At 56.9% G+C, this 23,759-nt stretch overlaps 3 protein-coding genes across 5 annotated transcripts; 1 reads left to right on the forward strand and 2 right to left on the reverse strand.

Moving 5' to 3' along the window:
* Positions 1 to 835: 835 nt before the first annotated feature.
* KCNK6 (potassium two pore domain channel subfamily K member 6) lies at positions 836 to 12,728 on the reverse strand. Its single transcript, XM_073885090.1, has 4 exons — positions 12,143 to 12,728; positions 5,350 to 5,745; positions 3,298 to 5,230; positions 836 to 3,266 (listed from the first exon to the last, which is right to left on the reverse strand). The coding sequence occupies exons 1-3, from the start codon at positions 12,462 to 12,464 to the stop codon at positions 5,007 to 5,009; spliced, it is 942 nt and encodes a 313-aa protein (XP_073741191.1). The 5' UTR covers positions 12,465 to 12,728; the 3' UTR covers positions 836 to 3,266; positions 3,298 to 5,006.
* A 2,557-nt stretch (positions 12,729 to 15,285) lies between these two features.
* On the forward strand, positions 15,286 to 22,780 carry YIF1B (Yip1 interacting factor homolog B, membrane trafficking protein). 3 transcript variants are annotated; one of them, XM_025854385.2, is made up of 8 exons: positions 15,286 to 15,425; positions 19,163 to 19,401; positions 19,488 to 19,592; positions 19,796 to 19,874; positions 20,010 to 20,067; positions 21,174 to 21,329; positions 21,413 to 21,506; positions 22,420 to 22,780. In XM_025854385.2, exons 1-8 carry the CDS (start codon positions 15,383 to 15,385, stop codon positions 22,573 to 22,575), a joined length of 930 nt encoding a protein of 309 aa, XP_025710170.1. In that variant the 5' UTR covers positions 15,286 to 15,382; the 3' UTR covers positions 22,576 to 22,780. The 3 variants fall into 3 exon arrangements, with proteins under 3 accessions (XP_025710170.1, XP_025710169.1, XP_025710171.1); XM_025854384.2 differs by having other exon boundaries at positions 15,311 to 15,434; XM_025854386.2 differs by lacking the exon at positions 15,286 to 15,425 and adding an exon at positions 15,476 to 15,590.
* A 125-nt stretch (positions 22,781 to 22,905) lies between these two features.
* CUNH19orf33 (chromosome unknown C19orf33 homolog) lies at positions 22,906 to 23,749 on the reverse strand. Its single transcript, XM_025854387.2, has 4 exons — positions 23,616 to 23,749; positions 23,392 to 23,498; positions 23,165 to 23,233; positions 22,906 to 23,056 (listed from the first exon to the last, which is right to left on the reverse strand). The coding sequence occupies exons 1-4, from the start codon at positions 23,635 to 23,637 to the stop codon at positions 22,946 to 22,948; spliced, it is 309 nt and encodes a 102-aa protein (XP_025710172.1). The 5' UTR covers positions 23,638 to 23,749; the 3' UTR covers positions 22,906 to 22,945.
* Between the last annotated feature and the right edge of the window lie 10 nt (positions 23,750 to 23,759).

Raw genomic sequence — 23,759 nt, forward strand, 5'->3', positions numbered from 1 at the left:
TGTGACTGCTTCCCACTGAATCACAGGCTCCATGAGGGCAAGGCCTAGAGCTTTCTCCATCACTGTTCCCAACTCTGTCCAACACAGCACAGAGCAGATATTCTATGTAAGTGGGTTGATGGAAGTCTATGCCCCCCGCCCCCCTCCCAGCCCGGTCCAGCCCCACAGGCCATGGAGGGGTGACTTCATATGAGGGAAGAAACTCACCAGCTATGTACCTGAGCCCTTCTAGACTCAAGAACAGAGTCAGAGAGACTTCGGTGTCCTCATGGCAGCCCCCCCGCCAGGAATTCAGCCCTACGGGGATGGGGGGGCAGGGGGTTTCTCGGTTAGATCTTGATGTTCAAGGCATACCTTGCAGCAGCATTTACACCAGCAAAAGACTGGCAACCACCCACGTGCCCATTAGTGAGACGCTGAAATAATTTATGGGATGTGTGTCCTACAAGAGGCATGGCGGGCATAAAAAGGTTATGAGACCTACTTGTGTGTCTCTGGAATGATCTCCTAATTTTACCGGGTGGTGATAAAAGCAAGGTGCAGAAATGAGAATAGTACTAGAAAAAGTATATAAAAATTATATATCCAGGGGCGCCTGGGTGGCTCAGTCGGTCAAGCGTCTGTCTTTGGCTCAGATCACGATCCCAGGGTCCTGGGATCGAGCCCCACGTTGGGCTCCCTGCTCAGCTGGGAGTCTGCTTCTCCCTCTCCCTCTGACCCTCCCCCAGGTCATGCTCCCCCACTCTCTCTCCCTCAAATGAATAAAAAAATCTTTTTAAAAAGTTGTATATCTTCATATATCTTATATAATATTAAAAAGCAAGGTACAGAAATAATCAGTCAACAATTTATTGAGTACCAGACATTGGTCTAAGAGTTTTACAGATGTTAAGTTGCTAAATTCTCGAACAAGTCCACGAGGTAGGTGCTGTAATCAACCCATTTTACAGATAAGCAAACTCAGGCACAGGGAGGTGAAGTCACTTGCCCAAAGCCACAGAGCTTGGGAGTGACAGAGTTCAAACTTACACCCAGGGACTTGGCCTCTAGTGTCTGTGATTGTAACCACCTTGCCATACTTGATAGCACTCGAGCAGAGTGAAGGAAAAAATAAATGACACAAATATGCACACACATAGTGCTGATATTTGCCTGGAAGACCTGAGAAATCAGTCACAGGCTGAGTGCTGGACTTTCCACTGTACACTCTTCTGTACCTTTTGAATTTTTAGCCTTCACTCCCCGCCCCCACCACCATGAATTAAACAGGGCTTGGTTTCTTTTTCCGGAAGAATCTGGAAAGAGCAGTGAGGAGCAGAAGCCAGATCACACAGGCACCTCCTGCAAGGTGAGGAGCGACCGTCTCCCCCAGCCAGCGAGGTTGACCATGAGGAGCCAGGAAGGCTGGGAGGCTAACAAAGAGCTAGACAGCAGTTTCTGAGCTTCTGTGGGACAAGGTGACCAAAGAAAACTTTGCTCAGATCTCAGATCTCAGTTCTGCACCTCCTCTGTGACCTTGGGCAAGTTATTTAACCTCTCTGGGCCTTTCCTCAACTGTAAACTATAGAAAAGGTACTTAATAGAGTTGCTGAGAGGGTCAAATAAATTACCTATCGAGAGCTTGGAACAGTGTCTGGCACATAGTAAATCCTATGTAAGTGTTTTTTATCACTGTTATTAAAACAATCTTGTGTGGCTTTTTAGCATGATTTGACAATGGTGAATTCTCCTTAACATTCTCTCATCTCTTACTGATTCTCCCTACCCTCTTGGTTTTCCTACTCCTCTATGGAACTCCTTTTCTGTCTCCTTTGTAAGCTCTTCTCTCTGGTATGAGGACACCGGTTGAAAGGTCACTGCTTGCCATATGGAGCCTTTATGTTAACTAGAAAAAGAAGCCCCTTTGGGTCATTTTCAGCCTTGAACTTCAGCCCTTGTTTGTTTCCACCCTGCCGGCCAGACATCCCCCTATGTAGTTCCTGACCTGCACAACTACATGATGACCCTAACTGCTTAGCTAATCAATGTCTGTCCATTCTCCCTCTCCTGACTTTCTAATAGAAGTCCAGTTTTGTTCACACATTCACCAGCCTCCAAACCAAAATCTCAGTCTCAGCCTCAATTCCAGGTGGCAGGGGGAATTCTGAGGAATCCAAGTTAATCATGATGGCTCCATCACTCTGGCCAAGGATTGGTTCAGGATGGACATGTGAGCCAATTTTGCCCAATGAGATGGAGGAGGAAGGAAGGGGAAAGATTTCCTTGCTTCCAAAGAGACAATATGGGAAGAGATGCCCCCCTCCTTCTCGCACTGAAAATGATCATGTCTGGTTGTGATGCCTGGTCCTGTGGCAGTCACTTTGGGGCCATGAGGAGAGCCCATGTGGAGCCAAGCCTTCAGCTGAAGGTGGCAGAATAAAGAGATTGGGGACCTCAGGCCACAAGACCCTCCTGGAGCTGTGGATTGTCTCTTGCCCAGAGCTCTCCCCAACTCGGGTGACGGGCAATACACAATCATATTGTTTCAGCCAGCGCCACTCAGGATCTTGTTACTTGCAGCCCAAATCTTTCCTTATTATTTTTTTAATGTTTCAAGTTTTTATTTAAATTTTTATTTAAATTTTAGTCAGTTAACATATAGTGTAATATTAGTTTCAGGAGTAGAATTTAGTGATTCATCACTTCCACATAACACCCAGTGCTCATCACAAGTGTTTCCTTACTGTATAGATATATAAATGCCCTAAAGCTGACTTCTCAACAATGAATCAGGGAACACTACATCAAAAACTAATGATGTAATGTATGGTGATTAACATAACATAACATAATAAAATTAAATTAAATTTTTAAAAAAGCTGACTTCTCAAGGCTGGTGTTCTCTCTTCCTCCAACCCAGGGCTGCCACACCTACTCATGTGGCCTTGGTTCCCCCTCCTCTCTCCAGCCTCAACCACACCCTGAGACCTTCTGACGCCTTCTTCTGGATATCCCTTTAGCCCCTCACACCCACCGTGTTCCAAACAAGCCTCAGTGTCTCCCCTCAGACCTGTTTGTTCCTCCCAGGTCCCTGTCTCAAGGGCAGCCAACCATCCTTGTGCCTTTCCCCAGCCTTGTCTCTCCCAAGAGTGTAAGGCCTACACAGGGCCTGTCCACTTGGCCTCCTGAGCATGACCTCCACTGTCCCTCTTCCGTTCCCTCGGCCCTGCCCAGCCCCATCATCTCCTGTTCTGTTCCTGCACCAGCCTCCCCTGTGCACCCAGCCTCTGGTCTACCTCCCCTCTGGTCTACCTCCACACAGACCCCCCTCTGGTCTACCTCCACACAGCAGCTAAAGCCCAAACCTGACCACAGCCGTCTCCTGCTCAAAATCCTTCCATGGCTCTCTGGTGCCTTCAAGAAAGAGGCCAAGTTCCCCAACTGGTCATTTAAGGACACTTAAGATGCACCCATGTCCACCGCTCCACCTTCCTTCCCCCCTTCACCCCAATATTCCAATCACAATAAACCCCTTGCCAGAAGCTGACATCGACAGGCTTTCCTACCTCCAGGCACACACAGTTCCTTCTGCCTGGAGTGCCTCCTGCGCCCTTTCTTCCTCAGTGTTATCAAGGTCCGCCTCAAATGCCCCATCCCTTCTGTAACTTCCACAGGGCCCGTGGCAGCAAGCGCTATTTCTGACGTACCATCTGGGGAGGAGGCAAATCGGGGGGGGGGGGGAGTAAGCAGAAAACCAGTCACCTCCTAGCTCTGTGTCTGAGATCTCGTGCCCCAGTTTCCTCATCTGTGAAAAAGGGTGAGGATGTTATCCTCCTTTTATGTAAACTACCCAGAACAGGACCTGGCCCTGGCCAAAGAAAGCATCGCAGAATAACACGGCCGGCTCTGTGACATCATCTTTGAAGTAACTACTGTTATTATGGCCATTTTACAGATGACGAAACTCAGAATCACAGAGGTGAAGTGACTGCCCGAGGACAGAGGCAGGACGCAGCTGAGCTAGGATCTAAGCCCAAGCAGGCTGGCTCCAGAGTCCAGCGTACCTTATGCAATTAGTCCTCGGGAAATGGGGACAGCTGTTACAATGGTGTCCCGGCTCAGGACAGGGCCATCCGTGCCATCCGGATCCAGGCTGGGTCCTGTCTCAGCTTCCTGCCTGCCAGGCTGCTGCAGAGGGTTCTGTCCCACAGGCCTATGCCCCGGGCTCTCCATGCGGATCTCGCTCCCTAGAGACACTTGAGAAAAACAAGTCAGGTCCACCTTCTTCCCCTGAGTTGTTGTCCCTTCGTCCAGGAAGCCCTCCCTGACCTTGCAGGCTGGACTGGGCACAGTCCTGCACCTGTGCCCCCTCCACCTCAGCCCTGCCCCCTCTGCCTGTGCTTTCTCGAACACACCACTGACCTCTCTGCCTCCTCCCCTAAAGTGCTGTCTATCCTGGGCTGCTGCTGTGTGGGGACAGGTCTGTCCTCCTCGCTGGAGCGGGAACCCACGAGAGCCGGGCCCAGGGCCACCTCAACCACCACTGTGTCCCTTGCGCTGCCCAGCCTGAGGCCGGCGCAAGGAGGGAGTTTTGGATGAGTGAGTATATTCTCTCCATTTGACAGATGAGGAGATCAAAGCCCAGCCAGGGGCAGCCACTTGCCCAAAGTATAGTGACCCATTTCCGGCTGCCGGAAATGAGCTCTGAGCCCAGAGCCTGCTAGAATGGGCGGGTGGAGAGGCTGAGGGAAAGGCAGATGGAGTCAGTGAAAGAAGGAGACGCAGAGAGAGAGGGAAAGCCAGAGAGCCCAGAGTGGGGGGAGTGAGAGATGGGGCATGGGGGGGGAAGAACAGGGCAGTGGCACGGCCTGGGACAGGTACAACAAAGGACGGACAGCGGGTGGCAATGCCTCGCGAACCCCGCAAACACGGGCCTGTGCTCGAGGACGGTCCAGGATCGCAGCTCCAGTCACGGGGGCCCCTCAGAGGCAGGCCAGCTCCCGCCGGCCTCAGGGCACCCGCCCCAGCTACCTGGGGATGGAGGCGTAGTCGGGGGGGGAGTCAGCGGCAAGCTGCTGGTGCGGTTCTGGCTGGGGGCCCACAATGTCCACCCGATCATCGTCAGCCTCGCTGAAGCTGGCAGGACACGGATTGGGCAACAGGATGAGCTCCGTGAGGCCGTGAAGGTCAGACACGCGGCGGAAACTCTGCAGCACGAGCATCACGACGACCAGGCCCAGGAAGAGGTAGGCTGCGGAGGACGGTGGAGGGGCGATGGGTGAGCTCGGACACACACACACCCCGAGACCCTCCAGGGCAAGGCTGTGCCCGCCCCGCCGTTGGTCCCCGGCCGGCCACCACCCCGCTCACCTGTGACCAGCACCTTGTAGAGGGCCCGGTAGGGCTGGCCGGGGGCCTCTCCGGGCACATAGTCCCCCAGGCCGATGGTGGACAGGGAGATGAAGCAGAAGTAGAAGGCATCCAGGAAGCTCCAGGCCTCCTCCAGGTGGGCAAAGACGGCAGCCGGCACCAGGAAGCAGACGGTCACGACGCCGCCCAGCAGGGCCACCAGGTGCCAGCGAGCCGCCCGCCGGAGGTCCCAGCCCCAGCGCGAGGTCAGCCAGGAGAGGGGAGCGTGCGTCAGCAGCAGCGACAGGCGCTGGGCCGCAGAGGTCAGCAGCAGCATGGTGGCCGGCACGCCCAGGAGCGCAAAGGCAATGGAAAAGGCCTTGCCTGCATCGGTCAGCGGCGTTGTGTACCCGTAGCCTGCAGGAGCAAGGGGAGGTCCTGCCGCGGCCGCCTGGCACCTCCCCTGGGGCGCGCGGGGGGGGGTGTCTGTGGCCACCCTAAACGACAGTTAATTGCACCCTGGAACCTGCCCGTCCCACAGCCTCTCATCTTCAGGGATGACACCTCCGTCCCTCCACCGCGCAGGCCGCGAGCCTTGTCATCCGTGACTCACGCCCGCGTTCCGCCTGCCAGTGAATCCTGTTGGCTTGAAGTTCATGTAGCTCCTAAAGCCGCTCCCTTCACCCCACCCCAGCCCCACGGCCCCACCCCGGGCCTATCTAACGCAGGAGCCTCCTCCCTCACCGGTCTCCCTTTTCCCCCACTCCACTCTGCCCCCCGCCTCACCCCTGCACACAGCCAGAGGGACCCTACGGACACCTGAGTAAGGTCATGATCCTCCCACAGTTCGAGCCCCTTTGTGGCTCCATCCCATTCAAAGTCCTCATCATGACCCACAAGGCCCTGCGCGATCCAACAGGGCAGCGTGCTCTCACCTCAGGACCTTTGCACGGACGGTTCCTTCCCTCCCGGAAAGCTCTCCCCCCAGGGCTGGTTCCCTGCCCAAATGTCAGTTTTTCAGTGGGGACTTCCCTCACTCCCTTATTAAATTGTTACACCCTCTGACCCAGCTGTCTTTTTTGTTTGTTTGTTTTCATAGCACTTCAACCCCTTCTGGTAAACCATGTGGTTTACTTATTTGGTCGGTGTCCCTCTCCTGACTAGGGTACAGCTGCAGGATGGGAGAGGCTTCTGTCTGTTTGGGTCACTGCTGTAGCCCCAGCATCTGGCCCAGAGTGGGCACTTGATCGATAGTCAAAATAATGAATGAAGGGTGCCGGCTCTCCACTTAGCTCACAGCCTCCGTGTCCCTTTCTCTAAAATGGGTGTGACAAGCCCCACTGGGCTCCTGGTGGACTGCAGGAACGCAGGGAAGGTCGGTGTGGGTGTGGACACTGCAAACAGAATGAGAATACAGGGGAGTTCAGGTGTTGGGGACACGGGGGTGGCCTGTTTTGGCAATGTGTAATTTAAAATCTCTCTCCTTTTTTTCCCCCACAAATAAATTAAACCAAAGGGTCAGAGATATAAGTGGAGTGGTAAGGGCCCTGGTTTATGTTGACAGTAAAATGTCATGCCAAAATGACCACGGGTTCAGCCCTGTGATCAATAAGAAAATGTAGAAACTGCACACACGAGCAGGCATTCACCTGTGAGGGTCTTAAAAGAACTAGAAGCCAGGGCTTGAAGAGATACCCATGTTCATGGTAGCATTGTTCACAAGAGGCAAAAGATGGAAGCCACCCAAGTGTCCGTCAGCAGAAGACTGGTAAACCGAAGGCAGGATATACATATAGTGGGATATTATTTAGCCGGAAAAAGCAAATTCTGACACATGCTACAGCACGCATGAATCCTGAGGGCATTATGCTGAGTGAAACAAGCTAGTCACAGAAAGACAAATATTGCATGATTCCACGTGTCTGAGGTACTTAGAGTAGGCAAGTTCATAGAAATAGAAACAGGAAGTAGAAAAGTAGAATGGTGGTTATCAGGGGCTGCGTGCGGAGAGTGGGGAATGGGGAGATACTGTTTGATGGGTATAGTTTCAGATTTTTCTTTCTCGCTCTCACTTTTTTTAGAGATAGAGTGCACACATGACTGGGGGGAGGAGGGGCAGAGGGAGAGACAAAATCCCAAGCAGACTCCAAGCCCAGTGGAGCCAGACACAGGGCTCGACCTCATGACCCTGAGATCATGACCTGAGCCAAAATCAAGAGTCTGATGCTGGGCGCCTGGGTGGCTCAGTTGGTTAAGTGACTGCCTTCGGCTCAGGTCATGATCCTGGAGTCCCGGGATCCAGGCCCGCATCAGGCTCCCTGCTCAGCAGGGGGTCTGCTTCTCCCTCTGACCCTCTTCCCTCTCGTGCTCTCTATCTCTCATTCTCTCTCTCTCTCTCAAATAAATAAATAAAATCTTTAAAAAAAAAAGAGTCTGATGCTTAACCGACTGAACCACCCAGACGCCCCATTTTTTTTTTCTTTATTTAAGGAAGCTCTACGCCCAAGGTGGAGCTTGAACTCACAACCCTGAGAGAAAGAATCGCACGCTTCACCGAATGAGCCAGGCACCCCTATAGTTTCAGTTTTGAAAGATGAAAAGAGTTCTGGAGATGGATGGTGGTGATGGTTGTATAACAGTATGAATGTACTTAATACCACTAAACTGTACACACAAAAATGGTTAAGATGGTAAATTTTGTTATGTATATGTTACTACAATTTTTAAAAATTGGGGTAAAAAAGAATCCTCTGGGTTTTGCTGGATACCTAGAATAAAGATATTCCCTCCTCCCTTGCAGCTAGGCATGACTCTGGAATAATTTCTGGTCAATGAGTTATACATGATAGAAGCAAGCAACTTCTAGAAATTTTCCTTAAAAAGAGGAGGATGCCAGGGTGCCTGGGTGGCTCAGTTGGTTGGGCATCTGCCTTCAGCTCAGATCATGATCTCGGAGTCCTGGGATTGAGCCCCGCATAGAGCCCCAAGTTGGGCTCCCTGCTCAGCGGGGAGTCTGCTTCTCTCTCTCTTCCTCTGCCCCTCTCCCCCTCTCCCCCCGCTCATTCTCTCTCTCTCTCAAGTAAATGAAATCTAAAAAGAAAGATGAGGATCTATCCCCTTTCTTTCCTCCCTCCTCCTGCTGGCTGGAACACAAACATGAAGGCTGGACTTGAGCAGCCACCTTGGACCATGAGGTGACCTTGTGAATGGAAATTGCACAGAGGAGCAAAAGGGTCTCTGACCATGCAGCACCATTCTGGTCTTGCTCTTGAATGTGAGCAAGAAATAAACTTTCATCAATTTAAGCAACTGTTCTGTGAGATTTATCACTTATGGCTCCAGCCCTCATTAATCACAGGGATTTGGATGGAGAAACTCCGGCAGCCCAGCTGAAATGACAGGTTTGCAAACGACATGAAAACCTTATAAACGGAAAACCACAGAGTTCGCATAGAACGGAGGCTGTGAGCCTTCACTGACTACCTCTAAGAGCTGAGTCCCGGTCAGGGCTTTGCCATGGATTCCCTGCATGACCTTGGCTGCGTGCCTTCTCCTCTCTGAGCCTCAGTTTGCCCCAAGTACTGACAACTGGGCTCATGAAAACCCCTTTCTCAAGTACGACTGCAGTAACCCTCCCTGGTTGGGACAGGGTATAGCACCGAGCAACGGCATGGAAAGAGTTAGCGTGACTCTAATGCTCACTTCCCCTCTCCGGGTTCCCGGTTCCGGGTGGGCCAACCCCTCCACCAAGGCCTCATCTGCAGCACGGCTGCCGGGATGGAGTCTGGGCCCCAGGTCTTCCTCAGAAGACGTGGGCCTATGACAAAACCAGGGACGCTGTGGGAGAGGTCTCTCTGAATCACGTCTGGGTTTCTGCTTCTCTCGATACACTCAGGGCTCCCAGCTTCACCAACAATAATGACAACCCAGTCTCCGTAAACCTGTTATTACCAGCACTTTCCACCGACAAGGACTCCCTCCTTGACCAAACGTCAGTTGGGTTCCTCTGCGCTCTTGTCTTGACCAGGCCCAGTTTTAGCAGGGGTCCTAAGCCACTACGGTAAGAATCCCCCTCCCCTTGGTGTCACCTCTTAGTCATCTTTCTATCCAGTGACCCCTCACGCCACCCTCGGCTCTAAATCTCCAGCCGCCTTCGCTATATTCGGAGTTGAGGTCGGTCTCTCTCCCCTACTGTAAGAACTTATCATTTTTAACAAGCGTCAGAATAAACTTTTCTTCCACACTACACATGCGTATCACCCTTCTTTGTGCAAGCCTAGCATGGGGTACTGGTTAAAAGCACGGTACTCTGAGGCCTCTACACCTCCCTAGCTGTGTGGTCTTGGGCAAATGGTCCAACCTCTCTGGGCTTCGGTGTCTGTTGCTGAAAAAACAGGGCCGTGAATGGCTCCTGCCTTGAAAGGCCAGTGTGCTGACCAAGTTAAAGGCCGTAGGCGCTAAGTCCTCTACAGGTTTCATTGTTATTGTGATGTGGGGACTCTTCCGATCTCCGTTTCCAGATGAGGGAGGACTCCGAGGCCCAGAGGAGTAGCAGCTGAGCAGAAAGCCAAACCCAGGACGTGCCTGCCTTGAGTTTGGCTTCTGCACCTGTCCTGGCTGGGATGACTTCTCAGAAGCCAGGATCTGGAAGGAGGCAGAGGGAGACACTGACGTGACCCATTGAAGCCCAGGAGCAGGTCGGGCCGGCCGGGCCAGCTGGGTAGAACAGAGTCTGCGAGAAGCATCCAGCCCCCTGCTGCCTGTCCACATAATGGGGCACTGAAAGCTCGGTGGCCACCTGCTACTTCTGGCAGGAGGGGGAGTTAAGAGTCGGGGCCGGTCCCAGCCTCTTCCCGCAGTCCAAATCCCCAGTAGAGGTGAAGAGGAAGTTTGGGGGCTTGGGAAGGGCAGTGGGAGGACCAGCAGAACATGATGACAAAGGAATTTTTCCAGGTCTGGGCGCTGAAGCAGGAAGGGACTTTCAGGGTTGGGCTTGGGGGAGGGGTCAGTTCCACTTGGTGGAGGGGGTTGTTCAGAGAAGGGGAGTCAGTAATCTGAAATCGGAGGCCAGTGTCCTGGTTCGAAATGGATCCTGGTTTGGGGCTGAGGTCCTGAGTCCCGAGGAAGGAGGAGACAGGCATGGGTGGGGGGCATCTTGTGGATGCATGAATGGGATTGGGAGGGGAATCCTCAGGCAAGGGGGCTTCTGAGCCCACGGATGCTTGAGGGGATGTGATGGGGGTAGATAATGCTAAAGGGATGATGGGAGGGGGCAGGTGTCCCTGGTCCTGGCTGAGAGTGTGAAGGGTGGAAAGCGGTCACGAGTGGGTACTGGGAAGGGTTCCAGGGTGCTGAGGGTCTGGAGTGTCCTTGACAGAGGGGAGAATTTCGGGTCCAAAGCCAAGGGGAATAGTGTTGGGGTGGAGATGGAGGCCCCACTTGTGGGTCTGGAGAAGATAGGAGGGGTGTCAGGCCCCAGGAGATTCCCATTCGTAGGAAATCCAGGGTGGGCAGGGGGTCTCACGACAGGGGTAGCGGGTGCAGAGAGCAGAGTCTCTGGGCTGGCATCCTGTGGGGTGGGGGGTGTGAAGCGGGATTCCGCTCTCATCGACAGTGTGTGTGCGGAGGGTGCTGGGGTCCCTTCTAATAGAAGGTCCAGGTGGTTCTGGGGCTCCTACTGAGGGGTGCCTGGGTCCAGAGAGTGGTGAGAGTCTCATCTAGGGGTTCTTGGGTTCAAAGAGGCCTCCATGGAGAAGTCCCTGGTTTGTGGAACGTGCTAGAAGTTTTGCTGGAGCTGGTTCTGGGACTGGAGAGGTGGAAGTCCCGGCTGAGGGGCTTCTGGTAGAAAAATCAGTGGTCCTTCCTGGAGGGTGCTCTAGCTGCCTCCACGGTGGGTCCCTCTCACACATCCACCGTTGGGAGCTGCTGACTTGGAAGCCCCAGGTTCAGAGGGAATGGGGGTGGTCCTTTTGGGAGGAACCTCCTGTCTTGAAGGCTCCCATTACAGGGGAGATGTCAAGATGGAGGGGTTCTGTGTCTGCAGTCAGGGCTACGTGCTGGGGAGTATGGGGCTACCTGCTTCGGAATATGAGGATGAAGGGTGGTTCTTGGTTGGTCCTTGGTCTGGAAGAGGATGGGGGGCCCTTGCTGGGCAGTGGTCTAGGTCCAGAGGGGTGGAAGTCACCCATCGGGGCCCCAGGTCCTTGCTGAGGGATCTGTACTGGCAGTAAAGTCTTTAGTGATGGTGCCCTGAGAGAGTGTGGAGATTCAGTGTCCTCACTGGGGCACCAGGGTCAGGAGGAGGCGGGGGGGGGGGGGGGGGGGGGGGGGTAGGACTTCCCAAGGGGCATCCCCGCAGGACATATCTGGAGACTCAGGAGACCTTCTGGAGGGAATGGCGGTCTCAGCCCAGAGAGAAGGGCAGAGGTCCCTGCCTGCCTGAGGTCCGGGTCCAGAGGGGGCGAGGGTCTCCGGAGGGGGCGTCCCAGGTCTTCGCGGGAGGTCTCTGAAAGTAGTCTAAGGCCCGGAGGGGACTGGACGGGCACAGGTCTCCAAGGGGGTTCAGGCAGAGGAATGGGGTCCCAAACGCTCCCTGGAAGGTACTCTGAGGGCGCCCTAGTCCCGGAGGGAACCGGGTTGGGGCATTCCTGCTGGGAGGAAGGGCTTGGATGGGGGGGTTCCCCAAAGGGGGGCCGGTACTCGTTGGGGGTTTTCCAGCAGATCCTAGACCCAGAGCGGCCTGGGGGGCGGTCCGCCGGGATAAGAGTGTTTCGCGATGACTCCGGGGTCCCCAGGTGGGGCGGCGCTCACGTACCCACGGTGGTGACCAGCGTGCTGGCGAAGAAGAGCGCCGAGGCAAAGTCCCAGGCGGGGTCCGAGGCGTTGGCGGGCCCCGAAGCGTTGGCGAGCGCGGCGCGCCCCAGCCGTCCGGCAGCCAGCACCCGCTCCACGAAGGCGTCCAGGGCGGGGGCGGCCACGCACGGGCTGCGCCGCAGCAGCTCCTCGCGCAGCGTCTCCAGCTCGGCCCGGAGGCGAGCTTCGTGCGGCCGCTCCAGCCGCGCCACCAGCAGCGCGCCCAGCACCAGGTAGACGGCGTACGCGGCCAGGGCGCCCGCCAGGAGTGCCCCCGGCCGCATGGCGCCCGCCGCGACCTGCTCTCCACCGCCCCCGCCGCCCCGCTGACGTGGCCCCCGCCTCCCGGCCGCCCGGAGCCCAAGCTCAGTTCCGGCAGTGCTCGAGGTGCTGCTGCCAGCGCCCCGAAGAGGAAGAGGGGAAGGGGGAGGGGCGGGGAGGGGGCGAACGCCCCGCCTCCGGTAAACTGAGGCACGCCCCCGCGCCAGGTATTGAGTGCGGGGAGGGCGGAGCCCCGCGGTCACGGACCCGGGACACCAAAGAGGATGGAAGGGGTGGGGAGTTCCTCCATTCCTTCCATTCCTTCCCTCTGGTCCTCCCAGGAGTCTCGGCTCCCTATGTTAGAGAAAATCTGAACTCTTGTCCTCTGGCAGACCGAGAAGTCGCTCCCCAACTCCCCGGGGCCATCACGACGATTGTGCACTGCATCGGGGCGCGTGGCGGGGGCGGACAAGGGGACAAACTGAAATCCGGTCCTTGCTCCGTTCGCCCAGTCCTGCGTTCTGGAGTGGGGTTGCTCCCGCCCGGAGGGGACGCCTGTATAATTCACAAGGAGGGGGGCGCCTGGGTGGCTCAGTGGGTTGGGCGCGCAGGACTCTTGGTTTGCGCTCAAGTGATCTCGTGGGTTGTGGGATCCACCTGGGTTGGACTCCACTCAGCCGGAGTCCGCTTGAAGACTTTCTCCCCCCGCCCTTCCCCCTACTCACAGGCGCACACATTCTCTCTTTCTAAAATAAATACATCTTTAAAAAAAAAAAAATCATTCAGAGACTACTCTTAACTCTACAGAACAAAGTGAAGGTTGCTGGAGGGGAGGTGGGTGAAGGGATGGGGTAACTGGGTGATGGGTGTTAAGGAGGGCACTTGATGGAATGAGCACTGGGAATTACTAAGTTCTACCCCTAAATTCATAATACACTGTATGTTAACTAACTTGAATTTAAATAAAAATAGTAATGATAATAATTCACAACAAGGGACACCACAGAGTCAGGTGTCCTCTGTCCCTCACGGACAGAGTGGGAATCCTTAGCTCCAGTGTCTGCTCAGCGCCCAGTTTGTGTCTGGCCCTTTGGTGGGGACACAGCTGTGACCCAGACAGTTCTAGACCTAGCCCATGGGGGACTCCCAGCACTTCAAGTTCTAGACCTTGGCCACAGGGGACGGTGGGGGGGACACCCAGAGTGGCAGCCCAGAGGGTCAGGGGTGAGATGAGGGAAGCACAGACAGAGTGACTGGAGCTGGGATGGGGCACACCAAAAGGACTGTGGATGGAGCCCCCAGGAACGCAGAGGAGATAATTGATCCAGCTTCGGGAGGTCAAGAGAGCTTCCTGAGGAAAGCGATGTCTGAGCTGAGACATTAAGGGAGAATAGGAGTGAGCCGGGGTCTCTCTTCCTAGCAGAACCACAGTACACACCTCTATTTGGGGGGGGTCCTCCCTGTTCCCTGTTTTTCTCCATATACCCCTCCAGCGGTAACTCAACACTCTAACGGCCATTGGAGGGCAGCCAGGAATCCCAACCACATCAGAATGGCAGAGGAGTGGGGCTTGGGGCCCAGCTCAGACACACCCCAGCTGGTTCTATTTATGAAGCTGCGACAGTTCTAGGGGCAAAGCCCAACTTGAGGCTGACAACCCACAGGAAGAGACACTTGATAATACAAACAGCAACGGCAGCTGCCAGTGATCAAAGGCTTACAATATGTCAGGCCCTGTAGACACAGCGGCACTGTTCGAATCCTCAAGCTCTCCTACATGGTTCCCATTAAACAGATGAGAACATTTAGGGCTGAAAAAGGGTCCAGTCACACAACTGGTAAGGAGTAAATATGAGGCCAGCAGGAAGCCAAAACGCTTGCTTTATTAATAAAATGCTGTGAATGTTACAAAATATATTCACGGAAGAACTTAGGGAGAGCTGAGGATGAAAAAATGGTGGTGGAGCCCAAGGGATGGATGCTAAGCCAGGGGTGCAGAGGAGGAATAGGGGTACCTCAGTCATGAAAAAAGGACCGCGACTGAGCCAGGACTCATAACTAAGAGACCAGAACAGTCCTCAAGGTCTCTAGAAAAGGCAACATCTCGGAGGAGGAAAGGGAAAGCCACAGTGACAGGGTCACTTGCTGACATCCTTCCGGAGTGCTATCACTGCCCAGAAGTCGCTTCTACCATTATTTTTGCCTGAGATAAGAAGAGGGGACTGAGGGACAGAGAAGGGGGAGAGAAAGGGGGACACTGAGGGACAGAGAGAGACCAAGGAAACTTCGTTTTTAGGGCTCCTCACTTGCAAGTGTACCTGTGTGTGCTCTGTGTGGCCGGAGGTTGCAGAGTGGTTTCGGCAGACGGGGCGAGCCAGGAAGCAACGCAAGAGCATTTTTATGACACCTGGTTCTTCCTACCTAACTTATTGGGTGTCCTTTTCTCACTCTAAATATTCACTTTAATACCTAAGGTCTGCCGAAATTGTATAAGCGTTAGAGTCCGCACAACTCCGTTTAGCCCCCTCGAGAACACAAACGGATCTCTCTTCCCCCCGCTCCACACCCTTCCCTGGCTCCCCAGTGCCCTCAGCCACCCAAATCGAGCGCCTATAGGGAACTCCATTGCCCATCAGTCTCATCACTCGATGCCTACATTTCCCATCATGCACGATAACGCCTGCTCCTAGCATTGTTCTCGGCCCCGCCCTCCTGCCCCAATAGTGCTGACTCTCGCCTTCCGCCACCGGCCTCCAGTCCCCGCCTCTTGCCCACTGCCAACTCGTACAGGCCTCCGCGGGGGGCGTGGCCCCTGAGCGATCGTGACGCCCATTGGCTGTCGCTTCGTCGGTGGGCCGTGCCTACGGGAGCCGGGCGGGCACATTTCGAACCGTGGCTGGGGCGGCGGCGGCGGCGGCGGCGGTGGCTGCGACGGTGAAGGATGCACCCGGCAGGCTTGGCGGCGGCGGGGACGCCCCGGCAGCGTAAGTGGCGTACGTGGCCTGTCAAGGAGATCGGGGCGGGGGCGGGGGGGGTGGCTGGCGGGGGCGTGGCGGGGCCGCCGCGGCAGTTGGCGAGGTCGTTGCGGGTCGGAGGTCACGGGGTCAGGAAGCTGGAGCTTCGGGGCGTGCACAGCGCTGGGATGCCAGGTCCGGGTAGGGGGCGCGTTGGGGTCGAGCCTTCTTCTCTTTAGGAAATTCCTTTGGAAGAAAACAACTTTGGGCAGGATATTGTGTGATGTGCAGGAGAACGGGACTTTCATTCATTTGCAGTTAGCGATCAGCCTTCTCCCCACCCTTCGGTGGCCTCGGGCTGTCGCCCACGCCCCGCAGGACAGCGTTCAGAGCCCTTCGTGAGCTGAGAGGGCCGTGTTTACCTCTCATTTAAGATTTGAACCTATATATCTTACACTCTTCACCCCCTTTTCCCGTCTCTGTTAATTTGTATCTCTAAGTTCCTCTTCGTCTCCGCGAGTGTGCGTGCATCTCATTTATTCATTGAGCGTATTCTGCCTCGGCTCCCGTTGGGCCAGGCAGGCCCTGTGCTGGAATTTGGGTACCTGGTAGTAACCAGCCTAGCACTAGTCCTTGGTAACTTACAACTCAAGAGTTTAGCGGTGAGACAGACACTAAACTCGGAACAAGCAAGTCAGCGAGAAAATCTGGGGAGTAGTGAGGGCTGTAAAGGGAGAAATCCCAGATGCCGGGGAGGTTCAGAGGCCTGATGTGCTCATTCCTGCCTTCGGCCATTAATAAGGTGCCTGGCTGGCCCGTGGTGGGTGATGCTGGGGCTACCGCCCTCGTTCCTGTCCTCAGGGAGCTACCAGTACAGAGCAGAAGACAGGAGCAGTCTAGAGCGATGGTGGCCTGATGTGGGAAGCACAGGCGAAGGGATCAGGACCGGGACGCAGGGATTGTGGCAGCCCGGATTAGGCGTGTGACGCAGCCTGGGCGTGTCGGTGAAGCTTCTTGGAAGAGGTACATCTAATGATGAGGAATTTGCTCAGAGAAGGGGATTTGTGGTGAGAGGCTTGTGCCAAACAAACAAATGGACAAGTGACTATCTAGCAAATGTGGTAAGTGCACAGAAGGGAAAAAGGAACAACTGGATATTATGAGAAAGAACAAGGTGGGGCTAGTGCTTTCTACTGAGGGGTGAGGAATGTCTCTGAGGAGGAAACTCTTGAGCAGAGGCCTCAGTGCTATGCTGGCAGGTGTTAATGATGGAAAGATGTTCCGGAGTGATAGCAGTGCATGTTCAGAAGCCTGTGTGGACTAGGAGCTTCGCAGAGTCAGGGCCCAAGAGGCCAGTGTGTGACTGGGTGCAGTGAGCCCCAAGAGAGGTAGTGAATGAGGGTGGTTGGCAGGGCTGGGGTCTTGCAGGGCCTTGTGGATTTTATTCCCAGCACTGTGGGTACTGATCATAGGCAGGGGCCAGGAAATGTTCTCTTGTGCATTTAAAAAAGATCACCCTGGCTGCTGACTGGACAAAGGGTTGGAGGACATTAAAGTCAGGTTCAAGACCAGAGAGTCCGAAAGGGGAGGGTAAACATGGAGACATAGTGGGTAAGAACTGGCAATTAGTTGGTTGGGTGCCCGAAGGAAGGAGAGTCAGGGACTTGGACACTGGGGTGGGGGCACCGGCGGGAGCGGGCCAGACCTGGGTGTGGGGAGAGAAGTGGCAGCTGGAGACAGGGCCCACTGCCCAGGGCTGGGAAAGCTGTGGGCGGGTGAGATTGCTCTAGGTGAGAGGCAAAGCCAGAAGTGTGGGAAATTGGGCCACATGTTTCAGGGAGCTGAAAAAAAATCATGGGTGGAGAGGGACCAATTGGACACTGTCAGCTCCGTAAAGGCAGGAGTTTTTGTCTTTTTTTTTTTTTTAAGGTGGGTGGTTTTATTTATTTGTCAGAGAGAGAGAGAGAGAGAGAGAGCCGTGCGAGCACAAGCAGGGGGAGCGGCAGGCAGAGGGAGGGGGAGAAGCAGACTCCCCACTGAGCAGGGAGCCCGATGCGGGACTTGATCCCAGGACCCTGGGATTGTGACCTGAGCTGAAGGCAGTTGCTTAACCAACTGAACCAGCCAGGCGTCCCAAGGCAGGAGTTTTTGTCTTTTTGATTGTTGCTATATCTACCACGCCTGCAGCAGAGCCTAACACACAGGGGTGCTCAAGAGGTTGTTTGTGGGGCTCTGGAAAGAGGAGGAGGTAGGAGCAGTGTCTCGAAGCCAAGAGAGCAGAGAGCTGGAGGCTGGCATTGGGGACAGGGGCATCACATGCTGCTTGAGTCGGATGACAGTGGCTAACGGCCTCAGACTGGCATTGTAGAGGGGCGTTTAGGAGGCCAGTGGGGGGCAGAACCCCAAATATCGAGGGCTGACGGGGGGGGGCAACAGGGAGGAAGGAAGGGCTTGCACCAAAGCTCCCAGAAGTGGGAGAGGGGAAAGGCAAGTGAGCCTTGGGGCTAAGGGGGCCGGGGCAGTGCCACTGCCTTTGGGATTGCGCACGCCTAGGTCTGTTTTCAGGCGACAAATAACTGAGAGGAACAGTCCAGGGACTAGTCATTTACAGTAGGTGACAGGCATCGACAGGCCAGGGGCTGAGGAATGTATGAACGTCACTTGGCCTTGGGCCATGAACTGTTCCACAGAAGAGAGAAGTGAGATGCGGACAGAGTCAGGACGCGGATTATTTGGTTCCTCTCCCCCACCCGTTTGTGACCCTGCCTCCCGTTCCCTGGGCGCACAGTGGCGCCTGGGACACAGGAGGAGCTCGGTAACTGTCTGCTGTGGTGTTAGGAGCAGAGGCCCCAGAGCCAGGGTGCTGGGCTCCAATCTGTCCTTTCCACATTCCCCTTCTCTTCCCTTGTCCTTACCCTACCCCCACTGAGCACGCCTCCAGCAGGCCCTGTCCCTCCCCTGCATCCCTGTTTCTCCCCCATCCCTGGAGCAGCTCCCTCCCTGCTCCCCTCTTCCTGCCCCCCCCACCCCCCACCATCGAGCAGGCACCTGGGCTAGAGCCCTGCGCACAGGTCATTTCCCCTGTCCCGACCCTTGGTCACCACCTCTGTAACATGGGGTGGGCCCTCATTTCTCAGAGTTTCATCAGCCCCCTACTCTAGCCCTCTGGCAGGGGCTGGGGATCCAGGCATGAACAAGACCAAGCTCCCCACCTGGGGGGGCTCCCATTTTAGTGGGGAGACAGTGAACAAAATAAAGAAAGCAACCAGTCTGTCAGCTGGTGCAGAGTTCTGGACATAAGTGCGGCAGGGAACGGGGGTGGGGAGTGCCGCGGAGGACTGTGTGCTGATAGACAGCGGTAGGGAAGGTACCGTAGAGCCAAGACCTCGAGGCGGGGGGGCAGCCGTGGGACAGGGGAAGGATTCGGACAGAGAACAGCCAGTACAAAGGCCCTGAGGTGGGAATGTGCTTGGTGTGTTTGCTGAACGTTGAAGCCCAACGTGGCTGGAGCCAACCAGTGAGGGGAGCATGAAGAGCCTGACAGAGACTGTGTTTGTAAAAGGCTCAGGACGGGATCCTGTGCACAGCAGGCCCAGCACATTGTAGCTCTCGACATCATTGCGGTGATTGGACGGAGAGATGCCAGGCCGACAGAGCCGGGCGCGCCCCTGCCTCGGCGCCCATCTGACCTCCAAACCAGTGCTTCGCTGCAGCGGGAGGAGAGCCCTGCAGCCTGAACGAGGCTCCCCATCCCCTTCCCCTTGCAGCATCCAAGCGGAGGACCCCGGTGTCCCAGCCGGGCATGGCCGACCCCCACCAGCTCTTCGATGACACGAGTTCGGCCCAGAGCCGGGGCTACGGGGCCCAGCGGGCACCCGGCGGCCTGGGCTACCCTGCGCCTTCCGCCTCGCCCCAGGCTGCCTTCCTGGCGGATCCTGTGTCCAACATGGCCATGGCCTACGGGAGCAGCCTGGCAGCCCAGGGCAAGGAGCTGGTAGATAAGAACGTGAGTGGGTGGGGTGGCTGGGTGTGTGTGTGGGGGGGGGGAATGTGAGACCAGGGCTTCAGGCCTGGGCTCTGCCTCCCCCCCAGATTGACCGCTTCGTCCCCGTCACCAAGCTCAAGTACTACTTTGCCGTGGACACCATGTATGTGGGCAAAAAGCTGGGCCTGCTCTTCTTCCCCTACCTGCACCAGGTCAGCACTGCGCCCACAAAGGGGAGCACTGTCTGAGGAGGGGCAAAGTGTGGGGGGGGCGGGTGGAGGGGTGGGGATAGAGGGTGAGTCAGAAGCCGGGCAGGGGCCGGGGGAGGGTGGGTTTGCCCCAAGAGAGGGCCTGGAAGCAGTGCGGGAGAAGCCCACTCTGGGGGTCCCGCCTGCTCCCCTCACTCTCCCCACAGGACTGGGAAGTGCAGTACCAGCAGGACACACCGGTGGCCCCCCGCTTTGACATCAACGCTCCCGACCTCTACATTCCAGGTCTCCCCCTCCCCGTCACCGCCCCGCCCCCTGCTCCCTCTGGGGGGGGCACGTCTAGGGCAGAGGTTTAGGTGCCTAGTGGCCCAGGATGGTCCGTCTTCCTCTGACCAGTGTCTGTGTGTCTGCCTCCCACAGCTATGGCTTTCATCACTTATGTCTTGGTGGCTGGCCTGGCGCTGGGGACCCAGGATAGGTAAGGGAGGCCTGGAGTAGGCAGAGTGGGGTGAGGTTTGGGGGGTGGAGGGGCCGTCAGGAAGGTCTCTTGGATCTCCTGCCTCGGAGCAGCCCCACCGTGCTCCCAGTTGGCCCAGGACAGAGCCCTTGGGGTCATGGTCAGCGTCACCCTCACCTCTTCCCTTGCTCTCCACCCACGTGCAGCCCATCACCACACCTGTGGCGGGTGACTCTAACTCCATCCTTCATCTTCGCCTCCACCACCAGATCCGGCCCATCCTCACTGCCTCCTAACCAGCTGCCTTGCCCACATACCCTCTGCACCCTGACTCCCAACAGCAGCCAGGAAGATCTGATCTGAGATGTGGGTCTGGCCATGTCCACTCTGCTAGAAGCTGCCCAGAGCTCTCCCGTCCCCAGATCCAGCCCTGGCTCCTTAGTCTCGCGCACCACACTGCCTCCGTGCAGCCTCTCTCTGCCTCTCCTCCTCACTCTGCTTCGCCACACTAGGCCTCTTTCCATCCTCCAGAGGGCTTGGTGCCACCTGCCGCCACCCCAGGGCCTTTGCACATCCAGTGCCCTTTGCTCAGGAGTATGTTCCTCCCCTGTATCACCTGCCGAGCACCTGCTCACCTGTGATGTCTCCACCCTGGTGTCACTTACTCAGGGAAGCCTTCCCACCCCCCAACTGGGTCAGGCCCCCCACGTCTTGCTCCTAGGCTCCAGTCTCTTTCTTTTGTGGCATCGAAAACGCTTGTCATGAGAATCCGTTCATCACTGGGGCACTGGGGATATGGCAGAGGCTGTGGTCCTTCTTTGCAAGTCAGCTCCTTATTCCTTCAGGCCTCAGCTCAGATGTCCTCTCTGAAGAGCCCTCTCTGACACCTTCTCCCGACTGGGTCAGGCACCTCCCCTGCCCTGCACTCCCCTCATCCCAGCCCTGACCCCTCAGGGCCGTCACTGAGGACAGGTCTGCCTTCCCTGGCATGAGATTTCCATGAGGACAGGGTCCAGATCCATCTTGGTCACTGTGGAGTCTCTAGCTGCACCCAACACAGGTGTCCCCAGGTGGATGCTCTGGGAGGGTGTGAGCCGGCCATCGGAGTGACAGCTTGGTGCCGGCAGGTTCTCCCCAGACCTCCTCGGGCTGCAGGCAAGCTCTGCGTTGGCCTGGCTGACCTTGGAGGTGCTGGCCATCCTGCTCAGTCTCTACCTGGTCACTGTCAACACTGACCTCACCACTATTGATCTGGTGGCCTTCTTGGGCTACAAATATGTTGGGTGAGTACCCCATTCCTTTCCCCCCTCCTCCAGCCCCAGCCCCGAGGCCTCTCCCTCAGACCAGCCTTCCCCTCTCTTCCCAGGATGATTGGTGGGGTCCTTATGGGCCTGCTCTTTGGGAAGATTGGCTACTACCTGGTGCTGGGCTGGTGCTGCGTGTCTATCTTTGTGTTCATGGTGAGCTGGGGCTCAGGGGAGGATGAGGCTTGAGGGCACAAGCCCTCAGAGTCGGGGTCCCCTGGAGGCATCCAAACAGAGGATGTCAGGGGAGGAGTTGAGACGAGAGCCACGTCGCTGAACTGAGGAGGCTTAAAGTGGCTGTCCCAGCCTGGGGGTCAGGAGGGCTTCCTGGAAGAGGGGGTGTCTAAGCTGGGGCCGGAAGGAAGAGAAGGAGCTAGCTGGGCTGTTGGGGTAGGCTCTCACCCTCACTCCACTCTTCCATGGTGGGCTTTCCTGCCAGAATTTGTTAGGATGAAAAAAGTTTCGGTACCCTTGGAAGTAGCTTCTCTGGGTCCCCAGCAAATCCCTTCCTCTCTTTAAACCTGCTTCCCCTTTTGTAAAAAAGGGGGATGATGATAAACGCACCTCAGGGCCCTGGGCGGAGGCAGTGTGAGCATATGTGAGGAGCAGAGGGCAAAAACCGGTTGGCCAGATCGGACCCTCAGATATACTTTGACATAGATGTTATTTAAAAGTTAAAAAAAAAAAAAAAAGCCTTTCTGGCTTGTGTTGAAAACTGTCATCCGGCCCACATAAGCGGGGTGACAGCGGCCCGGCTGAGCCTGCCACCCTCCTCAGGCCACCCTCCCCAGGCACCCTCCGCAGGCAGGGTATGAAGCTCCACATCTCATCTCACTCAGGGGCCTCGCCTGCTGCATGAGCTTGCAAACCCTCACGTTTGCTCCCAAGCCTTGGGGAGGAGCAAGTCCTCACCATCTGTTAGAGGAGATGTGGGGGGAACCTAGGCTCCCCTTGAGCAGAGAGACTCGAGCCTAGCTGCCCCGGAGGAGGGAGAGAGGCAGGGCTTGGAAGTACATCCAGGCACCCGCGCCCAGCCCGGGACTCAAGGGTGAACCCCCTCCCGCCCCAGATCCGGACGCTGCGGCTGAAGATCCTGGCGGAGGCAGCGGCCGAGGGCGTCCCGGTGCGCGGGGCCCGGAACCAGCTGCGCATGTACCTGACCATGGCCGTGGCGGCGGCGCAGCCCCTGCTCATGTACTGGCTCACCTTCCACCTGGTGCGGTGAGGGCGGCCCGGCCCACGCCCCCAGCTGCTGCTCCGCGCGGCTGCCGCCGCCCCTCCGCCCGCCCGCCCGCGGGGACACCGCCGCCGCCCCGATCCCGAGACCCCACCCCCACCCCCTCCGGGCCGAGGTGCCGAGATCTTCAGCTGCACCGGCCGCCCCGCAGAGCGGTCGCTGTTACGGAAACAATAAACCGAGATGGGCACGGCGTGGGCAGCCTGTCCTTGGTGCGGCCGCCCGGCAGGGGGCAGGCCCGGCCCGAGAAGGGGGATGGGCGGGGCGGGGCGGGGAGGGGCGGGGCCGGTGCCCCACTTCGCGACCCGAAGGCGACCAGAGAGTCGAAAGAAGGTTTAATGAGACTCGGCCGGGCCCGTCAGTGAGGAAACTCCTTCTTCGCCTTCCCTTTCTTCTCCTTCTTTTTCGCCTTCGGCTTCTTGACCTTGGCCGGCGTGCTCTTGTGCCCTTCGGAGGCGGCAGCTGGAGGCTGTGGGGCCGAGGCCGGAGGGGAGGGGAGAGCGAGGGGTCGGCCGCTGAGACGATTGTCCGGGACTGACCCCTCACCTGGGGCGCCTGCTTGCGGGGAGCCTCTTACCTTTGCTTCCATGTCCGAGTCGCTGGAGCTGTCGCTGCTGGAGTCCGAGGAGCTGCGGTGACCGCCGCCCTGCTCGTTGGAGGCAGGCAGTGAGGCCCGGACCCCTGACCCAGCCCCTGCCCGCAAGTTGGAAGCCCCAGGCTCGGCGGGGCCTTGGGTTCAAAGGCCTACCCCCCACCCCCCGACCCGATACCGGGAGGGATGCGCGGGGTCCTGAGGTGACTTACCCTCGGTTTATCAGCCGCCCCCGCCTCTGACGCGCCCGGAACTTTGGGGGGGCTGTGTTTGTGGTCTCCCACCTGGCCTGTCCCTTGGGGCTCCTTGGAGTCGAGGGCTGTGGAGAGAAGTTGGGTGGGTTGGTGCAGGTGCAGCGCGTGCGCCCTTGGGAGGAGGCTTCTGGGTTTTAGCCTGGTCCCCTGCGCCTCAAGAGCCCCACTTCCCAGGATCGCACCTGCGGCCAGGTCCAACTCCATGGTGGTGAGAGATGGTCTGTGGGGAGGACCGCAAGAGCCCCGAGGGCAGGGGGAGGGGCAGTGAGAACCGGCTGCCCAAGGACTTCGGAGGAGCCCCACCCAACCTGGCTCAGAGTCCTTAG

Source organism: Callorhinus ursinus, unplaced genomic scaffold (genome assembly GCF_003265705.2).
Source record: "Callorhinus ursinus isolate GAN/ISIS: 27379988/994484 unplaced genomic scaffold, GSC_fseal_2.0 scaffold61, whole genome shotgun sequence".
NCBI lineage: Eukaryota > Metazoa > Chordata > Mammalia > Carnivora > Otariidae > Callorhinus > Callorhinus ursinus.